The sequence below is a fragment of the Dermacentor albipictus genome, chromosome 2, assembly GCF_038994185.2.
Source record: "Dermacentor albipictus isolate Rhodes 1998 colony chromosome 2, USDA_Dalb.pri_finalv2, whole genome shotgun sequence".
In the NCBI taxonomy this organism is placed as follows: domain Eukaryota; kingdom Metazoa; phylum Arthropoda; class Arachnida; order Ixodida; family Ixodidae; genus Dermacentor; species Dermacentor albipictus.
The window spans coordinates 200,057,715-200,084,049 of NC_091822.1; the positions used below are offsets into that span (position 1 = coordinate 200,057,715).

General features: G+C 47.4%; 1 protein-coding gene across 1 annotated transcript in view; it reads right to left on the reverse strand.

Annotated features, from left to right (window-relative positions):
- Positions 1 to 26,335, reverse strand: part of LOC135904548 (uncharacterized) — a 302,521-nt gene that overhangs the window by 16,333 nt on the left and 259,853 nt on the right. Inside the window, exons 18-19 of the mRNA XM_070534610.1 lie at positions 24,206 to 24,278; positions 2,595 to 2,667 (exon numbers count right to left, since the gene is read on the reverse strand). Coding sequence (XP_070390711.1) covers positions 2,595 to 2,667; positions 24,206 to 24,278 — 146 coding nt within the window. The remainder of the gene's footprint in view (positions 1 to 2,594; positions 2,668 to 24,205; positions 24,279 to 26,335) is intronic.

Below are 26,335 nucleotides of genomic sequence, written 5' to 3' on the forward strand. Positions count from 1 at the left end.
CGACGATTCGCGACGAAACTCTCTATTTCCGGCGGCCGCTCACCAGGTCGTGGACGAGGTAAATTCGGCGAGAATCCATGGAGCCCCACATGACGATAAGGACACATTCTGTAGATGTGTCCTGCTTCGCCACAATGAAAACAAAGGGGCTTGTAGTCTGTGGTGCGCCAGACGTCGCTCTTCCTAGTCCTTGCTTCGGTGATGTTTCAGTGGGCTGCGAGACGGCCTGAAGCTTACGTCCATTTGTTGAGTGGGGTGTACCATGCTGCACGCACTTGAGGGTGGCGGACGGCGTACTGCTTCAGCGTAACTCATTTCGGCGTGCGGTCCCTGCTGTAGTGCCTCGTACTGTCCAGGAATATGGACGGCCTGTCGGACCTCGGCGCGCACCATTTCCGCAATGGAAAGTTGTCCCACAGGGGCAGTGGTCGTCTGCATCTTCTGCGGTTCCTCCTTGACGACAGCCCTGATGAGTTCTTGCAAGGCGCCAACGTCGTTACCGAGTGTAACGGCAGAGAGCTCCCTTGAAATCATGGCGTCGCGGTTGTTTTGCCTGGCCTGCTGTTGAAGGGCCTTTTCCATAGTAGTGGCTTCGTTATGGAACTCTGCAAGTGTCGTCGGCGGATTTCGAATGAGGTCAGCAAAGATTTCCTCTTTGACGGCGCGCATGAGATGGCGCACCTTCTTTGTTTCAGTCATAGAAGGTTCCATGCCTTCTACGTACGCCGTCACTTGCTCATTCGGTCCTTGAATTCTTGCCTCCAACGCGAACTCCGCCCTCTACTTCCTGTCCGCCCTGGCGAAAGCATTGAGGAACTATCTACGAAATTCTTCCCATGACGTCAGTGTCGCCTCGTGGTTCTCAAACCATGTTTTCGCGGAATCCCCAAGAGCGAAGTACACGTAGCGTAGCTTACGCTCGTGGTTCCAGTCGTTGAGGGTGGCAACCCGGTCAAAATGGTCAAGCCAGTCGTCGGCGTCCTCTGAAGCGCTTCCGTGGAACAGATTCGGCGTCCGGATGTGATTGATGACAACGTGCGATGCTGCAGGAGTGGCAGGAGGTGGTTGGTTCGTCATTCTAGTTCGTTCGGGTAGCAGACCGTGCTGTGGCTGGAGTCCCTGGAGACGTCGGCTGGCACGTACGTGCACAGGGGTAATCTCGGCTGAACAGCTCGCCGGGCTTAGCTTTGGGGTATGCTCCGGAGATCTTAACATCGACCGTACCCCGCACGTCCACCAGAAATGTCACCCACCTATTACATGTAAAACAGTTTACCACCGACAGATTGGCAAAAAAACGCCTGCCTTTAGCGATGGCTGGTCGTTGTTGGTGTTGTTGTTGTAGCCTGTGGCACGTGTGGCTCCTACCACACGCTGGTCCTCGGAGAGCGTGCGCGCAACCACGAACTTCGTCGTTCTCGCCTTAAGGGTCCCGTGTCATCACATGAAAACTTATTTCGCGTCAATATAAGCAAAGCTAGCTAGACCTGCGGCCTCACATGAGAATATACAACACATTTCTAAATGCGCTTTACTCTCAGTCAGGAACATTCATACGCTGTACAGGACGTTATCAAATAAGCTGCTGTCTTAGAATATGGCACGCAAAAAAGTTTCTTGTACAATTTATCTACGTTACCAGCACCATGCTTAGCAGCACATCTGATAACCTCTGCCATATAGGTGCATGCGTTTTGTGCCAGAAATGCATTTGCTGGCCAGTAATGTGGCGCATATTTCTCTTTGATCATAGTGTCAATACTTTGTGAGTTTACACACGTTTGTTCTATGTTTAACTTTCAATTGTATACTTTATTTTTGAACAGAAGGAGCCAATTGAATTTAAAAGATATTTCTACACTGGAATACTGATGAAACTTTAGAAAATATACTGATTTTTTATTGCGAGATGTGTTCTAAATTTCATGAGCATCATTGTAATCTGATTTTATGCGTTTGTCAGTATGTTTCTCAACTTATTATTCAGTTTGTCTTGTGACTGATCAATAAAGATTTTGACCTTTTAAGAGAGAAAATGTTTATTTGAGCAACTCGGCGACTACAGATTACATCCCATTCACCAAGCATAAGTGCAGAAGCTGCTTATAAAGGAATCAGATATTGCCCACACGTAAGTATTGCGAATCCCTAAAAACGTGACCATGGATCTACATCGTGCTTTCCCACTAGTGGGAAGAGTACTAGCACTCTGCTCTGAAGGAGTACAAGCACTCTGTTCGGGGGAGTAGAAACACTTGGCTTGGAGTAGAACTGCTCAGTTTGGAGGAGTAGAAGCCCTCGATCTGGGGGAATACTATTACCCCCGTGGGGAAAGTATTAGCACTCTGTGGAAGAGTACTTGCACTCCCTGTGGGGAGAGTATCAGCACTGTGCGGAAGAGTACTAGCACTCCCCTATGGTGGAGTAACAAAATTTTGTCAGGAGGAGTTGACCTACTCTCTCTCAAAGAGGGTCGATCTACTCTCGAAAAGAGTGAAATATGGGACAAGCAAGTACTCCCTCAAAGAGAGTGCCCGGAACTCTCTTTGTTTTTAGCGTTTTGGGAGCACGAGGACGTGACGCACACATCTTACCGTCAGCATAGGCCTCGATTCGATTATTTTCCTTTGGTAGGATCCAAGCAGAAGGACAACGTAGATTTCGTGCCTGTGGTGAAAAAAACATAGATCAGAAAAAAATACGAGTGATTTCAGTAAAAAGTAGGTAGCACGACGATAACACATCATGCATATTTTACTGTTGCTTATTTGTCGGGTATACATTTTAGCGCGGATAAGAACAAAATCGACAACAATAACCTGAATTCGATTTCCTCTGTGAACATTGTCAGTGCAAAAACGACAGGAAAATTTAACAAAACGGAGTTAATGAACAAAAACTTAACCGGCGTGCTACGTCAACCGAACCACTAGAGATCACTGCAAAGATTAACCGGAGCAGGATGGTTTAGCTACCGTGTCAGGCGGTTGGTAAGTGTGACTAGCAATCTTAGTAGTATGCCCCCACCCGCAATTACTATTCTCGAATTACTAGTCGAATGCCGTTACACATTAAATAACATGCTCATTGAAACGGTGCCTAATGTAAAACATTTAGGAATTAATTCGACATTGGATATTTCGTGGAATCGCCATATTGATTAGGTGGTTAGCGAAGCGTCTCGCGCACTCAGGATCATTAGGCGCAGACTACACTGTGCTAACACCAATACAATACTACTAGCTTACGCTACATTAGCACGCTCGAAAATAGAGTATGCACCTATATAAGGAACCCTCATCAATTATACCTAATCAACAAGCTACAATCGCTTCAAAACAAAGTCGCTTGTTTCATTGCAAGGAAGTACTCTCGAACATTTAGCGTAAAGGAAATAAAAACATCGATCAAATTACCTTCACTTGTACAATACATCGCAGGCGTCAGGCACTGCTGTCTTTCTTCCAAAAATTTTATCACTGTCGTTCACCCTTCGCCACCCGTTACATCACGCCGGCTTATCGCGTTTTTCCTAGACTGGACCATTTCTTTAAAGTGCAGCCATTATATGCGCGAACTAACCACTTTTTTTTTTAACTCTCCACTTCTTTTCGGTACCCGACACTGGAATGAGCTCTCAGAATATGTTGAATGTCTTACCAATTAAGATAAATTTGTTAGCCACGTAAAGAGCACATTCTTATGAACATTAGTGGTTTTGTTTCCTACTTCTAACACTTTCAAATTCAGTTCGCTTGTGTCATCAGAATCAGAATCAGTTTTATTCAAGACAAAAATGGGGATAATTACATGATTAGTATACACAGAAGGAGGGCCCGCAGTTAGAAACTGAAATGGGACTTCCTGTGCATGATGACTAGAATTAATAAAACAAAAATGGCAACATGTGAAATTTCCGATAATAAAGGTTTTAGGAGACAAGGCATAAATGAACAGAAAAGCAGCAGATGAATGTATAAAGCAATAACAAGGCTTTGGATTAGACAAAAAAAGGAGAACTGCAAGAAATAGCTTAGAGGAGTACTGAAACAAAAAAAAAATCCACGTGGTTTTTTCTGCTTCAATAAGTAGTTAATGAACCAGTAATCACGGCACGAAACCTCATTTACTTCAGAGCGCGACAGGTAATTATTTGCAGCCTTTTTTGTAGCGACCAGTCGTAGTTTCGGTTCCAGAGAGCAACGAGACGGGAGAAATGGGAATGTAAACAAAGTGGTCACGTGTTCGCAAAAAGCCATGACGTACGACAGCACCGGTAGCGTGAACAGCATGGCCACGTGGTAGACCCGGCGGGGCGGGGCTGGCGAGCGGGTGCCTCGCCGCTCTGATCATGTCTGTTTCTTTTATGCGAAGCATATTACGAGAGCTCAACCCAGCTCCTCAGGCGCGGCGGTGTCGCCTTCAATACCACGTGACACCGTGACGTCACGACAGCGGAGAAACGGGGCTCCAACTCGCGCCGTCGCTCGCGGCGTCGCGGCGGTATATAAGCAGCTGCGCTCGCCTCTGCTAGACACTCACGAGGTGAGATGCCTCCTGGAGACAGCTGCTCGTTGGAATGAGAAGCGAAGGTTGCGGCGTGCTACAGAGACTGATTTTCTAGGTGGCTTTGGCTCAACTCTTGCAAGATGGGCTGGGTGGGAATCGAACCAGGGTCTCCGGAGTGTGAGACGGAGACGCTACCACTGAGCCACGAGTACGATGCTTCAAAGCGGTACAAAAGCGCCTCTAGTGAATGTGGTGTTGCCTTAGAAACGAGCTGTCTCCTCAGGAGTGCGTCGCTTGCTCAGGCGCACATTTCGTTGCCGCGCCGAACGCTGCGTTGCTCGACGCTCACCGCGTCCAATGCGAGGCGCGTAGTCGCTGCGCCGTAGCCCATTGTCTTCCACCCCTTGGCGGGTCGATGGGAACGCTGTCGCGTTCCACTCTTGAAGGCGAAGCAGAGTAACGCATGAGTTGTTTCTTCGTCTAGCCGAACCAAATATAACCAAGCAACAGCAGTTCACCAGGCTAAACAGTGGTTCAACAACTAAAATAAAGGCTAGTATGCTTCGCATCCTGGGCTTAACCTTAGCTAAGCCACAGCCATTTTTTTTCTCTCCCTGGTCGAAACGCGGGCCTCTTTCGTCGCTCACGGCAGCACATAAATCGGCTACAATCTGTTTCTGGCACGAAATAACTTCTAGAATAAAGTGTCCTCGAAAGAGTGCGAGTTATAAAACGTTGTGCTAAATAGTAAATCGTTGGCGTGATTTCTGCTCGGACGCGGTAAGCGCAGACGCGCCAGCAATCGTCTAGATGTATACGAAGCGGCTCGCCCGACTGGCGTGTTTACTCATCGCTACTAACGGCACCGGGAAAACTAACCGTATTTTCACTCAAGAGAAACATAAATGTTGAGGCATTGATTGTGCTGACGAATTTAGGCGCTTTATTGCGAGCCGCCGACGCATCGCAAGGACCCTCGGCCCCGGTAGCCCCGGATAGACAGCCAGAGAGCTGGGCCTACATTGTCTCCCAGCGATCGCAAGCTCGCCTGGCATGCTCGTTCGCTTCTGTCGGCGCCAATGAAATCAAATGTGCTGCAATTTAAGCGTGACATAACTGTGTACACGTTGTGCCGACTAACATAGGCGCTTCGTTATACGAGCTGCAAGCGATCGTGTCACAAGCGCCACCAGTGTCCGATTCGATGGCCCACACTCTTAGAAAAATTTACACCCTTTGGGGCATATCTTGTCCCACAACAATAATCGCCATCTGTCTTGCCCGCGTTTCCTTTCTTTAACGCTGCGAGCCCGCTACTTCCCAGTCACGAACGGCATGCGCGTTATCAGTGTGACGCAGCATTCTCGACAGGAAAGTAGCGAGCGCCGAGTTTTCAAGAAAGGAAACGCAAGCAAGGCAGATGACGATTATCGTTGTGGGACAAATATACACCCCAAAGGGTGCAACCGTTTTAAGAGTGCAGCGAGCTATGCCTGCCGGCTCCTGGCCATCGGCGGCTGTCAGCAGATCCGATACTTCTAACGCGGCCTTGCGCAAACACGTCTACAGTGCTCGCATAGACGTGTTTATATTGTCATCGTTTGTTTCAAACAAGATAGCAGTGCAAATACGGTTGCTTTCACTTTCTGTTCGAGGTTACGCATCATTCCGAACTCTCGCACACCGGGCGCATCATCCTTCTCCTGCGTCTTCCGATCCCGACCAGCCCTCTGTTCTGCATCGCGGTCACGCGCGGGACCGAATGGTCACGTTCCGAGAAATTCTACTGCACTACCGCAGAGAGCGGTTACGCTACCCCCCAGCACACAAAACACTAAGTCTCAATCCACCACTTGGCGACTCCTTCAGACACGAACTTTTCCGAACCCCGTGCTTTACAACCACATGTACCCCGATGCATACTCACCACTCTGCAAAGCGTGCAAAGCCCGCGCCGACCTCAATCATATTATTTGGCAATGCCCCAAAGCCTCACCCACCAACACCTCCCGCACTAACACACGCATCATTAGTACGGCCGAGCAGTGGGAGACATTGCTGCTCAGCTTGGACCCAGAGGAACAGCTCTGGACCGTCCGGATGGCCGAAGACGCCGCCAGAAAGCAAGAACTGGCCGCCGTCTGAGGAAGGGGGGGGGGGATTGGGGGTTAGTCTCCCGACCCCCGCCACCCCTTAACCCCGTCAAGGACACAATAAAGTTTTATCTCTCTCCACGCAGGGGCGCCGGTTCTGGGCGGAGCTAGCCGCCGCTCGGTCATTCGTACCATGCGTCCCGAATCGCCGCATGCGGCAAGTCGCACACGACGCGCCGTACGACAGATCGCACGGAAAATCGCGCCATGTGTCTCGCGCTTTAGACGTGGCCAATCACTTAGCGACTCAGATATTGCGGCCGGCGATGGCGAGGACGAACCTCAACAAAACCCTCGCACCGGCCACGACCAATGGTAAGACACAACAAATCGGCGTTGAACGTTGTAACAGCGCAGTCAAGCTGATAGTGTGGGAAATATCCCGATGGACACGACAAAAACCGCAGTTGCAGCGACACGGAGAGCGCCCCACTACTAGTACAACAGCTAGAACAAGCAACAGAGGAGAAGAGCACATGTAAGCCGCATGGCAGCCAACGAAAATTCGTGACGTAGCCACATGACGTAGAGTTTTCTTGGCTATTTACAATCCCGCTTGATGTCAATGTCGCGAGGTGCTCTGTTCTGCGGTTGGCTGCGCGCACGAACTTTAAAATTGATTTTAAATATGTTTTAAGCGATATTTGCCGCCGATATATTATAGACGATGTGTGTGTGTGACCAACTAAATCGATCTCACAAGTTATCTCGACTTCAAATTTTTGTGTCAGTACTCCTTTAAGAATAAGAAAAAAAAAGAAGTTACTGTTTTATCTTTCTTTCCTGTAGTTTTAAATCGCAGATCGCCTCTTCGGTTCAGTGAACTTAGTGCCGAGCACCTGGAAACTGCAGGCCCTCTTATAGCCTATTTGGTCATTGTAATTCTCGCCAAGTTGTTTTACATTCACTAATGTGTATACGAATCTATATCGCGATGTTTCCGCCGTTGTGTATTTGCTAACAGTTTTGTTAGGTGTAGTATGTACTAGTTTCGGTGTCTTGTATTGCGCTTTCTCTGCCTCTTCTTTCTTTTCTTTTGTTTTGTTTTTGCCGTGACGTAGTTATTTTCAATGAGTTACAATATATCTCCGTTTTGTTATCTATATAATGCCCCCACCGGGTTTTTAGGGTAACTGAATAAATTAGACCTTTTCAATGAAACAAACGTACGCATAAAAGCCTCGGCTGTGAAGTCTGAAAATGCACAGCACGCGAGATATCCAAGTAATTCTATCAGGATAACTTAAACCGCGTTTCCAAACACTTAAGAAACGGCAAAAATTGCCACCACAATAGTTATTAACAAAAATGCACTTTTCAGTCGGGAAACGTATGCGCAGCATCGCGGCAAAGCACGGGCGGCGCATGGCGGCGCTTTGAAGAAGGTACGTGTTTTGTTCCTATTTCTCGGAGCGCGGCAGTGACGCTGCTTTTGACGCGGCAGGCACGGCCCGACCTATTTGACTTGCCGAAGGAGAGCTTCAATATCACGACTGTGACGCGCGAAGCAACCACCCGTCGACCAGGCAACGTATACAACACGCTCGTTGCATCATCATCGCTGCCAACCAAAGCGTTTTTTTTTCTTTTCGATTCCTCACTCTGGAGTGCCTGCCTGATCATGCAAGTGTGGCGCTCGCTTCTGCTGTATTGGGGGCGAGCTTCACCACTGGAAAAGCTGGCGCCACCGTCGGCTTGACGGGGCATGAGGGATCACGTGGACACAGAGGCCGCGTCGGCTGCTCCGGAAGTATTCGGAAGCGCCGAAGCGAGCTGCAACCGAAAGTTTAAAGTCCCACCTGCGCTGCGGTTCTGATTCAGTCGTGAGGCTTTCTAGCCTTGGGTGTCAGCTCGACAACATTTGAAAGCACTATAATAGGTAGTGGCCGCCTTTGGAGGCGTGCAGCATGGTAGGCTACTGCTCGGTGTCGTAGTGCCGGACGCACGCAACGAAGCCCGGTGTCAGCCTTATTCACACGTAGCCGCAGGACAAAAAGCTGCGTGAAGCCTGCATCGCGAAACTTAGAGCCGCCAAACAGCCATCGGCTACAACTCGGGTATGCTCGGGCACAACTCGCGTAAAAGCGCAGTGAGACGCTCGCCCTCGCTCGCTGCCCGACTAATGTCATGACGCTTTGGTCTATGAACTTCCTGATGATAGATACTGGCAAGTTTACTGGAATGGAAAGGGAGCGGTAAAAAGCACATTAACGAAAGCATGGCGTATGGGCATGTTTGTGTTATAAGTTAACGCACTGGATTACGAAACAGAAGCAGCGGGAAATTGCACGCTGAGAATACCGGTAAGCATACGGTGCGATGCAACTTGAGAAATAATTGGAACGTTCAACAAATAAAAAAAAAAGATTAAATTATCGCGACGGCACATCACAGTCGCCATAGGCGTCGAAGTCTCTATAACGAAATTATTTCTGAATAGCTCTGATAGAATCACGCAACAACAGTTGCTTGTGTACTGTCACATGCTCATATTCTGGGGCCAGCTCACAGCACAGTGCGAAAACGCGCTCGCAGCGAAAGCGAAACATTGTGCGCGGACATGCATGCAGACGCGGACTCGGTCGCTGCGAACCCGCGCGATCGCTCCATTGAGGCTTCATTCTGTTATGATCCATTTGATTATACAGGCAGCCCACTATAAGAACATATTTCTCGTAGCTTTCTCTCAGCGTTTGCTTACTTTTCACGTCTGAAGCCGGTTCGGGAGACTCCATCGCGGCGACCGCCCGCAGTGGCGTTCACTGTACGTATTCGGTAAACAGATAGAGTTTGTAAACAATTCTGTGCTTCCAGTTTGCCCAGGATTATTATTTAGACAGTAAGAAACTTCCCTTTGTTTTGAGAGTACTTGCAGAAATGTTCAGGAGGGCTGCCGCGTGGTGTATTTACTGAGCGCCGTGAGCCAACTTATGAGGAGCGCAGCGCGTGATCCCTCATACTACGCAAGGGAGGCGCTTCCGACAGATGGCGACTCAGTAAGTCCTCGCCCTCTATACACGCCGGTGTTTCACACCGCGCATGCAGAGGTTTTCGCTTCGCACGATGCGGTTGCGCCTTGGTTTCGTTTTGGTGGGTTGCGTCAACCGTCGTTTCTAAACTAATTCGCAGCTTTAAAGCTTTGTAAATATGCAAACTGGCGCGAAGCGCACTTAGACAAGTTGCCCATTACGATGCAGCGCATACCAAAATCAAATAAGCAGATTGTTGTTACTTAGCCGGCTAAGTTTAAATTCTGTTGCACATATAACTACATCTCACTTGCCTCTTTTAGCATTTCCTGATACCTTAGCTGAAGCACATCGCATATGATTACGTACTGACGGACACGCTTCATTCATTTCAATATTTAGGCTGTCGACCGCAAATAGGGTTAAAATTTCGGTGCATGTTTGCGAAATTGCCTTAGAAATGTCGCCAAGTTGCCATGTTTTTCAGAGGTGAGGCGCTTGGTCAGTTAATAATTGTCATTGTATCAGAGTGTAAATTTGTTTCGTTGAAAAAGCAGCCCCATTTCGCCGGCAGCTTGCCTTAGTCTGACTTGCGGAAACTCACGGTTGTGCGTCCTTGTAGTCGCTGCCAAAGATGCTAGCAGCGTACACCGACGTCCTGCGAGAGAGGAAGGGAAAGACGAGAGTTGGCGATATCGACTACGCAACGGATGACCGAAGTCGTATACACGTACAACGTGGAAGCGGTCACGACAAGTCGTTATTGAAAGTTTCGTTCGCTGCGCAATCTGACGAGCTTGGACCGGCGTGGTCTCACTCTGCAGAAAGTGTCTGGACAGCGTCCAAGAACCATCGCGGAAGAGCAGCGATGATGTGGCGCGCAAGATAACGGACTGGGTGCTTTGTTGAACGAGCCGTGTCCAGCGTCTGCCTGTTGACGACATTACAGGACGTAGTCGAAATGGGAATCGAGAGCTTTGTCGCCCGTGCAGCAGCTACTGTGTAACGGCTGTGCACAGTTTGCACAGTTCGCTGGGCGTTTGTTCGCGCACGAAAATCATTGCACTCCTCTTTCAATACCCATGCGTAAAAAGAAGTACCCGTCATCACTGGAAGACGACTTTTTCTTTCATTTCCATTTCTATTAAAAAAAAAAACATTGTAGCAATTTCTCGTGTCCGGAGTTCAGTTGGGCAGTGGCCGTCTCACTGCACGTTTGCTTCATTACACGCTGCCTTCTTTTATTTTGTAATGTTTTTGTTGTGAAACACGTCCAATAATAAACCTACGAGGTGCAAAACATTCCGATCTCTCTATGTGGCTTTCATATATTACGAGAAGGGATTTGATTCAACTGAGATACAAGCGGTCATGGGCAATGCGTATATAGTCAAGGAGCACACGATATCTACGCAATTCTCTCAGCAATTTTTTCTAAAAACCCCAACGCTGCCATAATTCTCCACAAAAAAGTGGAAAAATACCTATCAAGAAAGGAGACAGAACTTCTTCAGTGCTATTCACTGGATGCTTAAAAAAAGTCTTGATGCTGGGAAAGATTAGGGGTGAGCTTCAACGGCGACAATGTCAGCAACTATCGGTTTGAAAATGGCACTGTCCTGCTCAGCAATGATGAAGACGACTTGCAACAAATTATTGAAGATCTTAGCCGAGAAAGTGTAAGCGTAGGGCTGAAGATTATTATGCAGAAGATAAAGGTCACGCTCAATATCCTGGCACGAGAACAAGAATTCATGATTGGCAGTCAGCTTCTAGAATCAGTGCAAGAGTACGTTTATCTACGTACGGTACTCACAGGGTACTCTGATTATGAGAAGAAAATTTACAAAATAAAGATAGGTTGAAGTTAATACTGCAGGCATGCGCGCCAAGTTACCATTATCGTTGAAAAGTGTACAGTCATCGCACTGTATTGACATGAACATAAGAAGCAGGAACTCGAAGGTTAACAAAGAAGCTTGAGAGGAAAAAAATAAGGGACCACGCAGAGAGCGTTGGAACAAAAGATGGTAGTCGTAACTTTAAGGCACGAAAAGACTGCGATCTCGATTACAGAGCAAGCGAGAGTCGTTGATATCGTAGTAGGCTCTAAGAGGGAAAAAAATAGAGCTGGTCAGGACATGTAATGCGTACGGCAGATAACCGATGGTCCTTTAGGTTTAGAATATGGGTGTCAAGAGAAGGGAAGTGCAGTCGAGGACAGAAGCGAATTGGGTGGTGTGAGGAAATAAAGAAATTTGCAGTCATAAGACTGGGTCAGCTGGTTCAAGACGGAGGTTATTGAAGGTCGCTGGGAGAGGCCTTCGTCCCGCAGTGGACCTGGGAAATCAGCCCTGAGCTTCTGATTGCGGCAGTTATTGTAGCCAGATGGTCATGTTGTGGTGAAAAAATAACTTAAATGGAATAAAGAAAGCGCTGTATTGTCCGATAAAGCGTCATTCAAGGCAGCGATCGCGCGAGATATAAAAGCAAGAACAACGAATACATAGAAACAACGACTGAGCTATGTCGAAGGAGCGGCACGGCTTTATGCACCTGGCCAGTTTTCAAACTGGTAGTGCTAAAAATTACACGTGCATATTCTGCATAAGTGACGCAGTGGGTTTGTGCTTCCTTATGCAGGCCTGATCATATTTAAGTTTTCCGGAATTTATTAAGATCGCCTGTCGCAGATAACATAATTCCAGTACCTGCGCTGAATTATTCAGAGAGGCAGACATTACTTGCACGAGAAATCGAAACACATATTCAACGAATTAGAAAATGCACAGATTAACTTCTTGATTATTTACACTACGCCACGTATTGCGATTTACGAATTGTAGCCGATAAGTTTGCAAGGCATATACACCCGGAATGCATTTCCAGAATCGCACCAGTTTGGTGATATGTGCTATTAAACTTGTAGCACTGCTGTTTCAATTACTTCTTTAACGAAATGTTCTTTTATGCATTGGAGCACAAAGTGACTGGGACGCCAATGTTTTTTGCCTCAACTTTGGACAAATAACATATCGAAACTGGTGTCATCTTGGAGATTCATTTCAAGTGGTTATGGCTTGCACACTCACCGGCTACAATTGGTAAATTGCTATATTGGCATAAATCACTTAATTAAGAATTAATTAGTAATTCCTGGTAATTAATTAAATGTGTGTTTTAATTACTCGTGCTAGTACTGTCCGCCTTTTCAAATGATCCAGCTGAAGGACAAAAATTATGCTTTCTGCCACAGGCTATCTTTAAAAAATTCCGGAAAACTTAAAAATGATCTCCCCGTATACAGAGTCCTTTTTTCGATCAATAACATATATTCTTTAAAAGTTCCCTGTGGCATGTAGCCCAAATATTTATTGTCATTGAGCTGGATTACTCGAAGCAGGACACTACTTATACTAGAAATGAGAATGCATAGCTGAATAATTAAGACAATTTCACTAATAAACGTTTTTACCTCATTATTCTTTGCAATATTTATTAGGATTGCAATACACGAATTGACGCTATGATTTCACAAGACCCATCCACTTGGAACAATTTTTGAAACTAGCCCCAGTTTTGAAATGAGCGCTGTCAAACTTGCCGTAGTATGGAAGACCCATACATCTCGCCGCAACATTTGGGAGCGCATATCTCTAAACCGGTGCCATTCTCAGAATTTTTCCAAGTGGATCTGATTTTGGAACTGAGCGGCTACAATTCGCAAATTGCAATATGTGCCGTAAGTTAATAGTTTAAGAGTTTATTAGCGATACTTGCTTAATTAGGCAAATAGTAATTTTACATCGTTATTATCGTTGTTATTTAGTGATGGCCTCTGAGAGTATCCTCGCTCAGGAAGTGCAATCGTGCTGGACGACACGCTTGACCTAAAAAAAAAGATCTGTTAATTAATAAAAGAAGCACCCCCCCTATATATATATATATATATATATATATATATATATATATATATATATATATATATATATATATATATATATATATATATATATATTCAATAAATCTCAGCTACCTGAATATCTCGAAAAAGAAAGGAAAATTCGAGACTGCACTTAAGAGGAAGCTGCGGTGCCTCAGTGGTTCTGGTGTTGCCTTCCTAACCACGAGGTCACGGGATCAAATCCCGCGGCCGCGGCGGCTGCATTTCAATGGGGGCGAAATACTAAAACGCCGTGTCCAGTGCAATGGGAGCACGGTAATAATCTCCAGGTGACAGTGACAAGAACTTTATTTAGAGTGTCCTGAGGAACTCGATTGGGGGGACCGAAGGCTCCCCGATCAAGTTGGTGGCTCCGCCCACGACGGGACAGGGAGGTGGTGACTCTCCGCGACGTCGCGGGCCCTCTGGACGGCCTGTAGTTGGTTTGTGAAATCCGAGCTCTTCAGCAAGGCGTCCCACTTGGACTTGTTATGGAAGTCGGAGCCCGCGTTGTACGGGCACAGCCAGAGCATGTGGTCGAAGGAGCAGCACGCGTGACCGCATTTGGAGCACGATTGCGGGAAGTTCGGGTCTATCCAACTCAGCGCTCTAGGGGTGAGGTAGGATCTCGTCTGTAAAAGTCTGAAAGTAACAGCCTGAGCCCTGTTGAGTTTCGGGCTGGGGGGAGGGAATTTTCTTCTGCTTAGTCTGTAATGTGATGTAATTTCATGAAAGGTCGTAAGATTATCTTTGAAGGAGCAATCCTGCGGGAGAGCCGGACCGTTATCTCGGGCGCGGTTCGTGAATTCACGCGCCAGGCAGTTGGCCCGCTCGTTAGGGTTGCAACCCGCTTGGTTAGTTACATCGTTCATGTGCGCCGGGAACCACGCTAATGTATGACCTCCAATGTGTTCTCGCGTACTAATACGAAAGGATCTGTTGACGATGTCGGCTGCGTATTTACAGACTAGAGCGGACGAGAAAGCCCTAACCGCCGTGCGCGAGTCGGAGAAAATCGTCGCTGGGCCTTTTGCGGCTTGAAGAGCCAAGGCTATCGCGGTTTCCTCCGCCTCATTCGCGTGTTTAGCGTAAATTGATGCGGCGCTGATAAGTGTACCGCGCGCGTCAACGACCGTGATTGCAAACCTGTCTCCGCTGCCATATTTGGCGGCGTCGACGAAGAATGCGTCTGCCCCGTAAGGATCGATTCGTCGAAGGATGGTTCTAGCCCGCGCTCTTCTGCGACCTTCGTTATATATTGGGTGGATGTTCCTCGGCACGGGCTCAACCTTTATACCTTCACGGGCTAATTTAGACAGGGGGTGTCTGTCGAGCGGTGCCTGTATAGGGAGCTGACCAGCTTCATCGAGAATTTTGATTCCCGGCTTAGTTGACGAAAGCCTGGAGATCTGTGCAATAAACTGCGCTTCAATTAATTCGTCTGTGGTATTGTGAATTCCGAGTTGAAGTAATTTTACTGTGCTAGCGGATTGTGGGATACCGAGTATTCTTTTGATGCCGGACCTGATGAGCGTGTCGAGTTTGTTCCTTTCAATTTTGCTCCATTTGAGGTACGGTACCGTGTAAGTAATGTGACTGATGAAGAAAGCTTGGAAGACCCTGAGTAGGTTGTCCTCCTTGAGTCCCCCCCTTTTGTTTGCGATTCTAGTTATGAGTCTTAATATGTTTTTCGCCTGCGCACCCAGCTTGTTTAGAGCTTCTGCATTACAGCCTTTGGCGTTGATTAGAAGTCCTAAAATTTTGATGGAGTTCACCTTCGGAATGGGGTGCCCTTCTCGTGTTGTAATTTTGACTGGCAGCGTTTCCAGAGGCTCGAGGTTCCTAACGCCCTGCCTCGACTGTCTGTAGAGGAGGAGTTCGGATTTGGTCGGTGACAGCTTGAGACCCGTGCTTGTAAGAAATTCTTCCGTTACATCTATGGCCGCCTGGAGAGATTGCTCTAGATCGGCCAGAGATCCCCCCGGGGACAAGATTGTAATATCGTCTGCATAGATTGCGTGGCCTATTTTTGGGAGTGCGGCCAGCCTCTCGGACAGTTTATGCATGGCGATATTAAATAGCAGCGGGGATAGGACCGAGCCCTGAGGGGTTCCGCAGTTGCCCAGTTCGTAAGGACCGCCCGAGATCGTGCCCAGTCGAAGGAACGCTGTCCTTTCCGATAGGAACGAGAGAGTGAAATTAAAGAATTTCCGCCCTAGGTTGAGATTGGAAATTTCGGTCAAGATGTGTTCATGAGCCACCCTATCAAAGGCCTTAGTGAGGTCGAGTGCAACGATAGCTCGTACGTCCCGCGTTTCGTTATCGAATATAGATCTTTTCAGGAGGAGCATTGCGTCCTGTGTGGAGAGTCCCTTTCTAAAACCTATTAGATTATGCCTAAATAGTTCTTGGTTTTCTACGTATTCGACGATTCGATTGTGCACTGCATGTTCTGCCACTTTGCAAATGCACGATGTTAGAGAGATGGGACGCAGGTTACTTATGTGCGGAGGTTTCCCCGGTTTGGGGATGAGCACCACCTTGGCGGTGCGCCATTCCGACGGTACCTGCCCCGAGCTCCACACCTCGTTTATCTCTGCCGTTAGGATTTCCATGGCCTTGTCGTCCAGGTTCCGGAGGAGCTTGTTGGTGACCCCGTCTGGCCCCGGGGCCGATCTTCCATTTAGGTTGAAGAGTACGTCTCTGATTTCTGAAATCGTGAAAGGTTCGTCTAATTCTGGCCTGTCTAGCCCCGTGTAAGCCGCTCTCACGCTTACGCCTTGCGAATCTCCTTCCTTGACGGGTAGGTAAGTACGCGCCAGGTCGTCGACAATTGCATCGTTTGTGAGGCCCGAGGTGACCTGTTTATGTATGACCCTATCGACGGCGAGATTTAGCGCATTTCGGGACTGTTTATCGTTTAGGAGGCTTTTAAGCAGATTCCACTTACTACCTCTTCTCATGCTACCGTCCGTTTCGTTGCACGTTTCGTCCCACTGTTGCAGGGCCAGTTGCTTGGAATAGCACTCTATTTCCTTGTTTAGTGATGTTAGTTTTGCTCGCAGTCGGCGATTTAATTTCTGTGTTTTCCACCTCTCTCTAAGAGCGTGTTTAGCCTCCAGGAGATGCGCTAGCCGCGAGTCCATTTTGGGGACCTCCAGTTCTGTGCTAATTTCTTTGGTCGCGTTTTTGACGGCCTGTTTAAGATTGGTAATTAGTTCTTTGTAGGATTCGCTTGAGGGGGCGGTTTCTGCTCGAATTTTCCGGAAAAGATCCCAATCGACGTATTCGTATTTGACCGGAGGTTTGGGTTTGACCCGCACCGCGATATCGAGAACGTAGTGGTCACTACCCAAGTCCTCTTGGAGATTATCCCACGTGCCCTCGATATTTCGGAAGAATGTGAGGTCGGGCGTTGTGTCTCGACTGACCGAATTACCCCTTCTAGTGGGAAACCTAGGATCTGTAACAAGCGTGAGGTTAAAATCGGCTGCACATCCGGCTAAGTTTGTGCCCTTCTTGCTGTTAAACCCGTATCCCCATTCCGTGTTCGGAGCGTTGAAGTCCCCCGCAATTAAGAGGGGCGCGTCTCTGGCTGCCCTGATTGCGGAATGGAATAGTGCATTAAAGTCCCTGTTCTTATCTGCAGGCGAACTGTAGACGTTAAGAATAAAGACATTCGCGTTGCTCGATCTACTGGGCACGAGCTCGATCAGTTGTGCTTCTAGCCCGCTACGATATTTTGGAACGGTGTGCTCCACAAAAGAAACGCTCTTTTTAACTAAGGCGGCGATGCCTCTCCCCGTTTCGCCTTTGTACGCTACTGCACGATACCCCGACAGAGTAATCTCCCTTTCCGCGAGCGTCTCCTGCAGTAAAATGACTTGTGGCTTGTCTGTCACCGATCTGACGAGCTGACCTAACGGAGCCTTGCGCCTCTGGAAGCTAGCGCAGTTCCACTGCCAAATTTTAACGGTATTGTTATTTGTGATAGCCATCCTGTTTACTATGAAATTTTAGAAGCCTATGGCGCCCCCGTCGGGATTTGATCCAGTCGGGAGCGGTTCAGTAGGTGTTGTTTGTCTACTTTTGGGTTGAGCCCTAGGTCTTTCTAATAGCGTTACTCTCGACTCTATGGCGGAGAGCATTTCCATAATCCTACTCAGGGTCTTTTCCAGTTTACCCTCGGTTTTGACGGGGGAAGCCGAGGTGGCGGACGGGGACTCGTTGACCTCGGTTATGTCACCTTCTTCTTCCTCCTCTGTGTCGCTAAAAGGTTCCGGGTTGGGCGCCTTGCGTTTCGACTGCCCGGCTAACGGGCCTGGGTTACTGTTGCTAACCTCATGCCGGTTTATAAGTTTTCCTTTCATGCTGTTAAGAGATTCCTTAAGCTCTGCGAGCTCGCGTCTAAGTTCCCTATTTTCTGCTTCGAGCGCTTGGATACGGGGATCGATCCTATGCTCTGGCTGTGCCTCACCTGTCGTTCCTTTGCTTGATGCGTTCTTCTTCCCAGACGGCTGTGTCGCTCCCTTGACCTTGTCAGCCCAAGTGGCCCGCTTGACGGACTGGGAGCGAGACCGGGATCTCGATCTGGAGGAGCCTTGCCTCGGTTTGGGTTCTCTCCTTCTCGAGCGTGAGCGCCCTCCGGATAGAGATCGGGTACATAGGATGGAACCGCTCCGCGCAGCTGGTGCAACCGACGAGATGTCGCCAATTACCTCGGTGACGTCAGATTCTTCGTCCAGTTGTGCCTTCCTTGCTCTTTGTCGGCGTCTTCGGCGTCGGCAGCGTACGATGTACGGGATTTGATAGCGCTTTTTGCACGTTCGGTCTCCGGTGACGTGGGGCCCACCGCACGCCTCGCACTTGGGGGTGCATTGATGTTCTTCTTCGTTGTCCGATTTTGCTTTTCCGCAACCGCGACATTTACCTCTCTCTTCCTCGCTGCTGATGCAAACGTCGGCACGGTGGCCTACGTGGCCGCAAGCATGGCAAACGTCGACTTGGCGTCGGTATAAAGAACATGGCAACAAGGCTGTGCCGCAGATCACGTGGTTGGGCACGCGCATGCCTCTGAATAAAATCACGACTACGTGCGAGTCCTTGATTCGTCTGGCTTCTAGTGCCGTGGGATTTCTTTCATTCACAATCATGTTTCTGAGCGTGGCTTCATCGTGACAGGGGTCGATGTGCCTTATTACGCCTTTGCACGTATCTTCGGGGGCGGCGACGTACGCCGAGACTTCGTAGGCGCCATACTTGGTATGGATTTTATTTAGTCTTGCATAGGCCCTCGCATTAGAGGCGTGCGGAGTGGCGATGATTAAAATATTCTGTACCTTGTTTGGGCACACGGTGTCTTCCTTCGTTTGATGTTCAGGCAGGGCCGCCGCCATGGCCAGGGCTTGAGCGAGCAGTACTACGTCGGCTTTTGATACGTCGAGGCCTCCCTTGGGGCGCACGATAACCTTGATCTGTTCCTTCGGGAGCTTCGGAAGTCGCGAAGCTGCCGTTACTTGCGACAACAGACTTTTAGCCGGTCCCTTGGCAGTGCGGTAGCCAGCCGTCTTGTTCACGGTACCACGTTGGCCATCTCGTAATGGCGGCCTCTTCGTCTCCTGCTTTTTACGATTGCTGAGGGCAGTGATCCACCCCGCACCGTTGAGATCTGCTTGGGTTACGTCCATGCCTTCCACAGTTACGACTTCGGGCATTGCGTCGCTTTCGATGAACGCACGTGTCGTCGCTTCAGTCGCGCACAGAGACGGGAAAACGCGAGCGTGGGACTGCCTCTACAGGCAGGCCTGCCTGCACCGCCGCGTTGAGAGCAGGCTGTGCCCGTTAGGGCTAGCTCCCTCGTCGGCGTGATCGTAGAGCGAAAGCCTCAGAATATGGCGAAAAGTCCACCCACCGATAAAACTCTGGCATCGGTGGATTCCTTGAAACTTGGCGGTTCCGGTGAGGTATATATATCCAAGCTTCTTCTTGGAAAGACGCCCAAAAATATTTAAGAACGCGGGAGCCGACGTGGATACGTCTGCACTGCTCGGCACCTCTTCTTCTTCCTCCAATCTCCAGGTGGCCAAATTAATCCGTAGTACCTTACTACGGTGTGTCTCCTAATCAAATGGCGATTTTGGCACCTGAAATCCCAGAATTCAATACAGTTCAAGTTCTATAGCGCGGAACCAGCTCTGATGCTACCCATTCAAATTCATGTGACGCGCCGACACGCCTTTCTAGATAACCAGTGGGCCGATGAAATGAAATTGGTTGCATTTGAGAGAGAAAGTTAAGTTCCAGTGACTGTTGGAAGCGGTATTACCATTTAAGTCCTGAACATTTATTAAATTTAAAAATCGGTGAGTGCAAAGACAGAAAAATAGCAGCACGAAGTTTACAAGGGTGTAGCTCTGCACCAAGAAGAGATATAGCCGTTCTGTAAACTGCATCCCTTACAGCTTCCAAAGCGGACAAACTTAACATATCAATGGATATATTACGCGGATTCGTTACTTTGTCTACAATGGCTTTGCAAAATTCCTACACACATATTAGTGGTCTACTTGAGAGGCACTTATGATACATCAATCTTGTCTGCTTTTATATGCTATATGATGCAGTTTACAGAATTACAATATCTTTGAGCATTTGTGGAGTTACAGAGTTGTATACTTGATAATTTCCTTTTCAAATAAATTAGCCCTTTTCAGCAATATTGTATTAAAAATTGACGGCCTAAATCGAAAAGTCGGTACGAGCAGTCACTACATATTAACCTTTTCATTTAAATGCAACAAACCTCACCACGTCTGGTGCAGTGGTTTCCGAGAGGAACGACTTCTCCTTTCCCGTATATGTAGATACGACCTCGCCCTCCCCCCCCCCCCCCCCCCCAAGCTAATTAAGAGGAAACTGAAGCACGGCCTCAACTTCGACGCCGCCTATTCAAATACACGTAAGACGGAGAAATGCTTCTCTTAGACAACCCATGTGCCGATATTAAATTTGCGGCATTCGAGCGACAAAGTCAAATTATAGTCACTGTTGCAAGCGTGATTTTGATTCATTGCCTGACTTGTTAGTTACAAACATTGTCGATATTGGTAAGTTCGGAAAAATGCGGCAGAGAAACTCAAGACTGCTTACGTGGGCGAATGCGAAAACATGACGCCGTTTGTAGACCTCAGAGCGTCCCGAACGCGCTCATTTTGTGCACTTGTGACGTGGCGCCACATCATTGGCTGCGCCGGTCACGTGCCCAATGGCGCATGCACTAGGTCACGCCTCCAGTCAGCCAGAAGCGTGGAGGCGCCGTGGGAACGCGTGCTCGTCTCGCTCTCCACAGCTCCGGTTTCGATTCTCACCCATGACCGAAGTGTACCAAAGTTTCCTTTCAAATCCAGTAACTTACATTGTTTACAGGAACCTCCCTGCGAAATCTGGCGTCAATCCGAGCATTTTTGACGCATTTTAACCCTTATGTGCTGTCGGCCATTCTTGGAACCATCTTTCGGTCACGCCGGCTACGACGAATTTTCACATAATGGGGCATATAATGCTTTCGCATTAAAAATAGAATCACCTAGTTTTCAAGTTCGCAACTATGCGTCAAGAACACATGTCGCAGTTCCGTAAATTGCATCCGCCAGAACACCCAAAGCGGACAAATTTGGTCTATTAATTTATATCTTACGTGAATTCGTTACACTGTTTAAGAAGGTTTTGCAACAGTGATACTCCCATATTAGTGGTATACTTGAGAGCCATGTATAACACATAAGATGGGTCCTCTATATGTGTACTATTAGATACAGTTTACAAAACCACGATATCGTTCTTCATTGCGCATTTGGAGTTGTAAACTTCATAGTTGCGTTTTCTGAATATGTGCGACGTTCAGAAATATTTATTAAAAATTGACGGCCTATATGACAGTTTAGCTACCAACAGTCACTAGATTTTAACTTTTTTTTTAAATGCAACAAAGCTCGTCAAACTTGGTGAAGTGGTTGCCGAGAAAAACGATTTCTTCTTTCCCATGTATTTAGACAGGAGCCCCGAGCTAAAGCTTCCTCTCAAGTCATTAGATACGCTGAGCCCGATACCTCGCAGAGCGTATCTGATCCCTGAAGTTCATTACGAAAATCACCCAGGCAGAACCATAGTTTCGGGGATAGGTACCATTATGGAAAACCTGTCTGGCTACGTTGACAGCCTTATCAACAATATTCCACGAAAATTTTCCTCTTATATCAAAGATTCAAACTATTTCCTGTCTGACATTCGCTGATTTAGATACACGCCGTGGTTGCTCAGTGGCTATGGTGTTGGGCTGCTGAGCAAAAGGTCGCGGGATCGAATCCCGGCCACGGCGGCCGCATCTCGATGGGGGCGAAATGCAAAAACACCCGTGTATTTAGATTTAGGTGCACGTTAAAGAACCCCAGGTGGTCGAAATTTCCGGAGTCCTCCACTACGGCGTGCCTCATAATCAGAAAGTGGTTTTGGCACGTAAAACCCCATAATAATAATAATAATAATAATCGCTGATTTAGCGATGCTGATCTGGTCTCACTAGACGTGATATCGCTTTACATCACTATTCCCCGCTTACTAGGTAATTCGCTCTGTACTTCGTGCATATAACGTTTCCGCAGATGAAAACCCCATTGACGATTCTACCATTAGCGTTCTTTTAGCACTAATTCTGTCACTGAATAGCTTTGAATTTGATGGCGAACATTACGTGCAAGGTAGCAGCACATCGATAGACACAAGAATAGGTCCAAATTATGGCAATAGACTTATAGGTCTGCTAGAAAACAATTTCTTCGCTACTCGTAACCTTAAACCGTTCTATTACAAGCGCTTTATCAATGATATATTCTTAATTTGGAACCATGGTGAAGGTGAAATGCTTTCCTTCATTAATTATTTTAATAACGCAGAACCGACAGTAACTTTTCCCATTCTTATTCATCCATTACCCGACGTGGTTGCTTAGTGGCTGTGATGTTGGGCTGCTAAGCACGAGGTCGCGGGATCGCAACCCGGCCACGTCGGCCGCATTTCGACTGGGGCGAATTGCGAAAACCCCCTTGTACCTAGATTTAGGTGCACGTTAAAGAATCCCACTTGGTCCAGAGTCCCTCACTATGCGGCGTGCCTCATAATCAGAAAGTGGTTCAGGCACGTAAAACCCCATAATTTAATTTTTTCTTATTCATCGGTTAGCATAAACTTTCTCGACGTCACAGTCCCGCTGTGCAATAGCAGCTTCATGACTGGGCTTTTCAAAAGTTTCACTGACAGACGCCGATACCTGAACATTAAACGCAGCCATGCCAAGCACTGTAAAAGAAAGATTCCTTACACTCAGGCTATCCGGTTTAAAATGACATGTTCGGAAGATAGCGAATTGACTCGCTTCGTAAGCTTCGTGAGGCACTGACTGAACAAAAGTATTTTTCACAAATTATTGACGACGCACTCAAGTGGGTCTACAGCCTCGATTGCATAGATCTCATCCGCACCGATAGTCAAACTAGCGTACTAATGTTATCCTAACTCATTCAACATCTATTCCGAACGTGTACTACATCCTCAAGACGCATTATAACTGAAGATCGATCACCACAAGAACATTTTCACCGAAACACCAAGCGTGGTCTATCGCCGCTCCCGGAACCTGCGCGATATTGCGACCTACCACAGCGTCCGTTCCTGCCGGTTCCATGCATCCCTGCAATAAACCACGCTGTAAAGTTTGTGTGTGCATGACAACTTTCCTAAGGCTGCCGGAATCTCTAACGCCTTTTTTTGTTAAAGTCAACTGCGGTTTTACTTGCGACAGCACTAACGTCAACTACTTACTTGAGTGTTCAGTGTGTCATAAGCAATACATCGGTGAGACCGAAACATTCTTTCGTATCCGCTTTATCAAGTCGCGCACTAACACCTTACCGTATGTTCTATTGTCTAAACGTGTTCGAATGCAGGGTCATTAGTTTTATGATATGAAAACAACAATATTACAATCAGGTTTCACCATGATCGGGAAGTAAGGGAATCTTTTCTAATTCATAGATTTAACACCGTATTGTGGTATTAACGAGAGCGTAGGAAAATTGTCGGGCCTTTCTGAGCTATAATGATGATTGCGTGTTGGTCATGGTATTCTTTGTTTTACTGCAACATACTGTTGTACTTAGCTCAACAAATTCTCGCTATGCAGTATTCATTATCTCAGTACCGTTACTCCACTTGCAGGCATCGTGAAACGTGTGGCCAATGCAATAGTTTGCCGCGTGACTGGTCACTGCTTTGTTCATGCGCATACCCGATGCTCCTATATCACTCTGGGATTTGCATCTTTAGCCCTATTATTATTATTTTCTCCAGTATTGGCATCTTCTTGTGCCCTTGATATTGCCCACGTGATGATGCCAATAAAAGTGGCTATGCGCTTGTATCTCGGTGAACTCTGACGGATGTAAATGCGTTCCTTCTTCCTGAACTATATATGCATATAGTAAGTGCGAAATATCGGCGCGTAGGGGCGGCCCGTGCACTGTTACGCACGCTGTTGTCCATCAGACGTGCACAGCCGTCGTGGTGGCGCAACTCACCCGCAGGGCCTCCGGCATCTGATGCGGCACTCCCTCAGCTTCTCCTTCCGCGACACGTCCGACCAGCACGTGACTGCGATGACAAATGCGGCACTGTTACGAGGGGCAGCTCGTAATGATCGCTAGTTTAGGGAGCGCTTGTGTTAGCGCGCCTTCAATAGATCTTTCAGGAAAAGAATTCGATTTTTTTTAAACGTGGCACAGAGGGAGGCCTGATGGAGATTACATTTTAATCTTGCAATACAAAACAAATTTTTTTTGGGCGATGCATGGTCGTTCTTTCATCTTTGATATCATCTTAACTTTCCATTGCACATGTCTCATTGCTGTCTCATTTGACTAGAAATCAGTACATATGCGCATGCGTACGGTGGTGTGTGTTACCTATATATATATGTGTACCGCTTCATGAAATAAAACATTTGTTGGAAGTTAGCGCTGTGTCCGCGTCTTGCCACTGTCTCTCGTCCCTTTTCGTGCGCTAAAAAGCCTCAGTTATGGAATTTAGATGCCGTTTCGCTGCTACAGACGCCTTTTTTTTTTCTCCCAGTGGATCATTTGACGCTTTCGCGTCAATAAATGGGCGGCTAAAGCGCACAAGTGTCTGTACCTGAAAAGCGTGCACGCGGAATGGAAGAAGAGGTCAGAAAAGTTGGCAACAAAGTACAGGGTAATTGAAAGTGTAATTGACAACCAGGAGTGATCAGAAAAGACGTGAGAGAAACAGAAGCAGTGAATCGGATGCGAGGAACGGAAACAAAACTAAGCATGGAGATTTACTTGCAAGAACGTGGGGAAAGAAAGAAGAAGGAAAAATCTGCACGATAACACAAATGGCAGTGCCTTGCTATTTCAGGCTCGAGCTGGTTGCCTAAGGACAAAAACATACCGGAGCAAATATTCGCAAGAATCTGAGGTATGTGTATGCTGTAGCGAAAACCCCGATACCACTCAGGACATTCTCATGGAATGTGAAGGGATCCACCTAGTGAGACCCGTAGATAACGCGCACCTTCCTGAATCGCTTGGATTTAATTTCATTTATTTATTTATTATTTATTTATTTAACGTGGACGGAAACATTAACCAATGAGCAGTCGAGATAAGCAGGAGACGTTTAGAGTATTGGTGGGAAAAAGAACGCAGAGGAGACATCTATACGACCGGATCCGTTACAGCATAGGTAGGAGTACAAGAGAGAGAGAGAGAAGGGAAGAAGGAAAGGCAGGGAGGTTAACCCGACTGAGTCTAGTTTGCTACCCTACACGTGGGGAGGGGAATAGGGAGTGAAAGAGAGAGAGAGAAAAAGAAACTTAGGTGTAGGATGTCTATAGTGGGGCACTCAAGTCTGTTGCCTTCAGTTAGTGAAAAAGCGCTCGAACTTTAGGAACTAAGCGTTCAACTATTGTGGCCACTTGTGGAAGGCGGGCGCTTATCTCAAGTCATTGACCTCCTACGAACTCTGCTACGCACGAAGGTTGGTCTTGCATGTATTGAGCAATATTGGGGGTTCTAATTAAAAAAAAAGAAAGAAACCTGAAAAAGCGTTCTCTGTAAACGTAGCGTGGAACGCACTGGTAGACTCGGTGTTTTCACAGAAAGGAACTTGAAGAGAGCCACCGTCTATGTCATTAAGTGGTCGACGTGAGCAATCGAATAAAAGGCCTTATCAACAACAATGCTAAAAAAAACTACACTGAGTCCTTCTGTATGGAACGCTCCAATAGCTTGTACATTATTACAAGCGGCGTAGAGCGTCACGGTATTGCGAGTAAATTGGACTTACGAACTCATTTTCGTCGGCACACCTTTACCTCCTATTCGAAGATGGCAAGCGTAGCCACCTTCTGGAACTTTTCACGTTAGCGTGTCATGCGAGTAGTCTTCTTGCAGACCCACGTAAAAATGGAAGTTCGCTGGTTACAGCAATGGTCCCAAACGGCCCACTAGCATAAGGTTGAAAAGAGCACGGCCGCAAACACTGGACGTGGAATGCCTTTGCAGAAGTTATTTTCAAAACTTAGCTACGAATCTATTTTTAGATAGATTTAGAGTGACCCTTGAAACAAGTTCAAAGGGCCGGCAAGTTACCTCGCAAACATAGTAAGCGCAGCCTGAATCAGGCAAAGG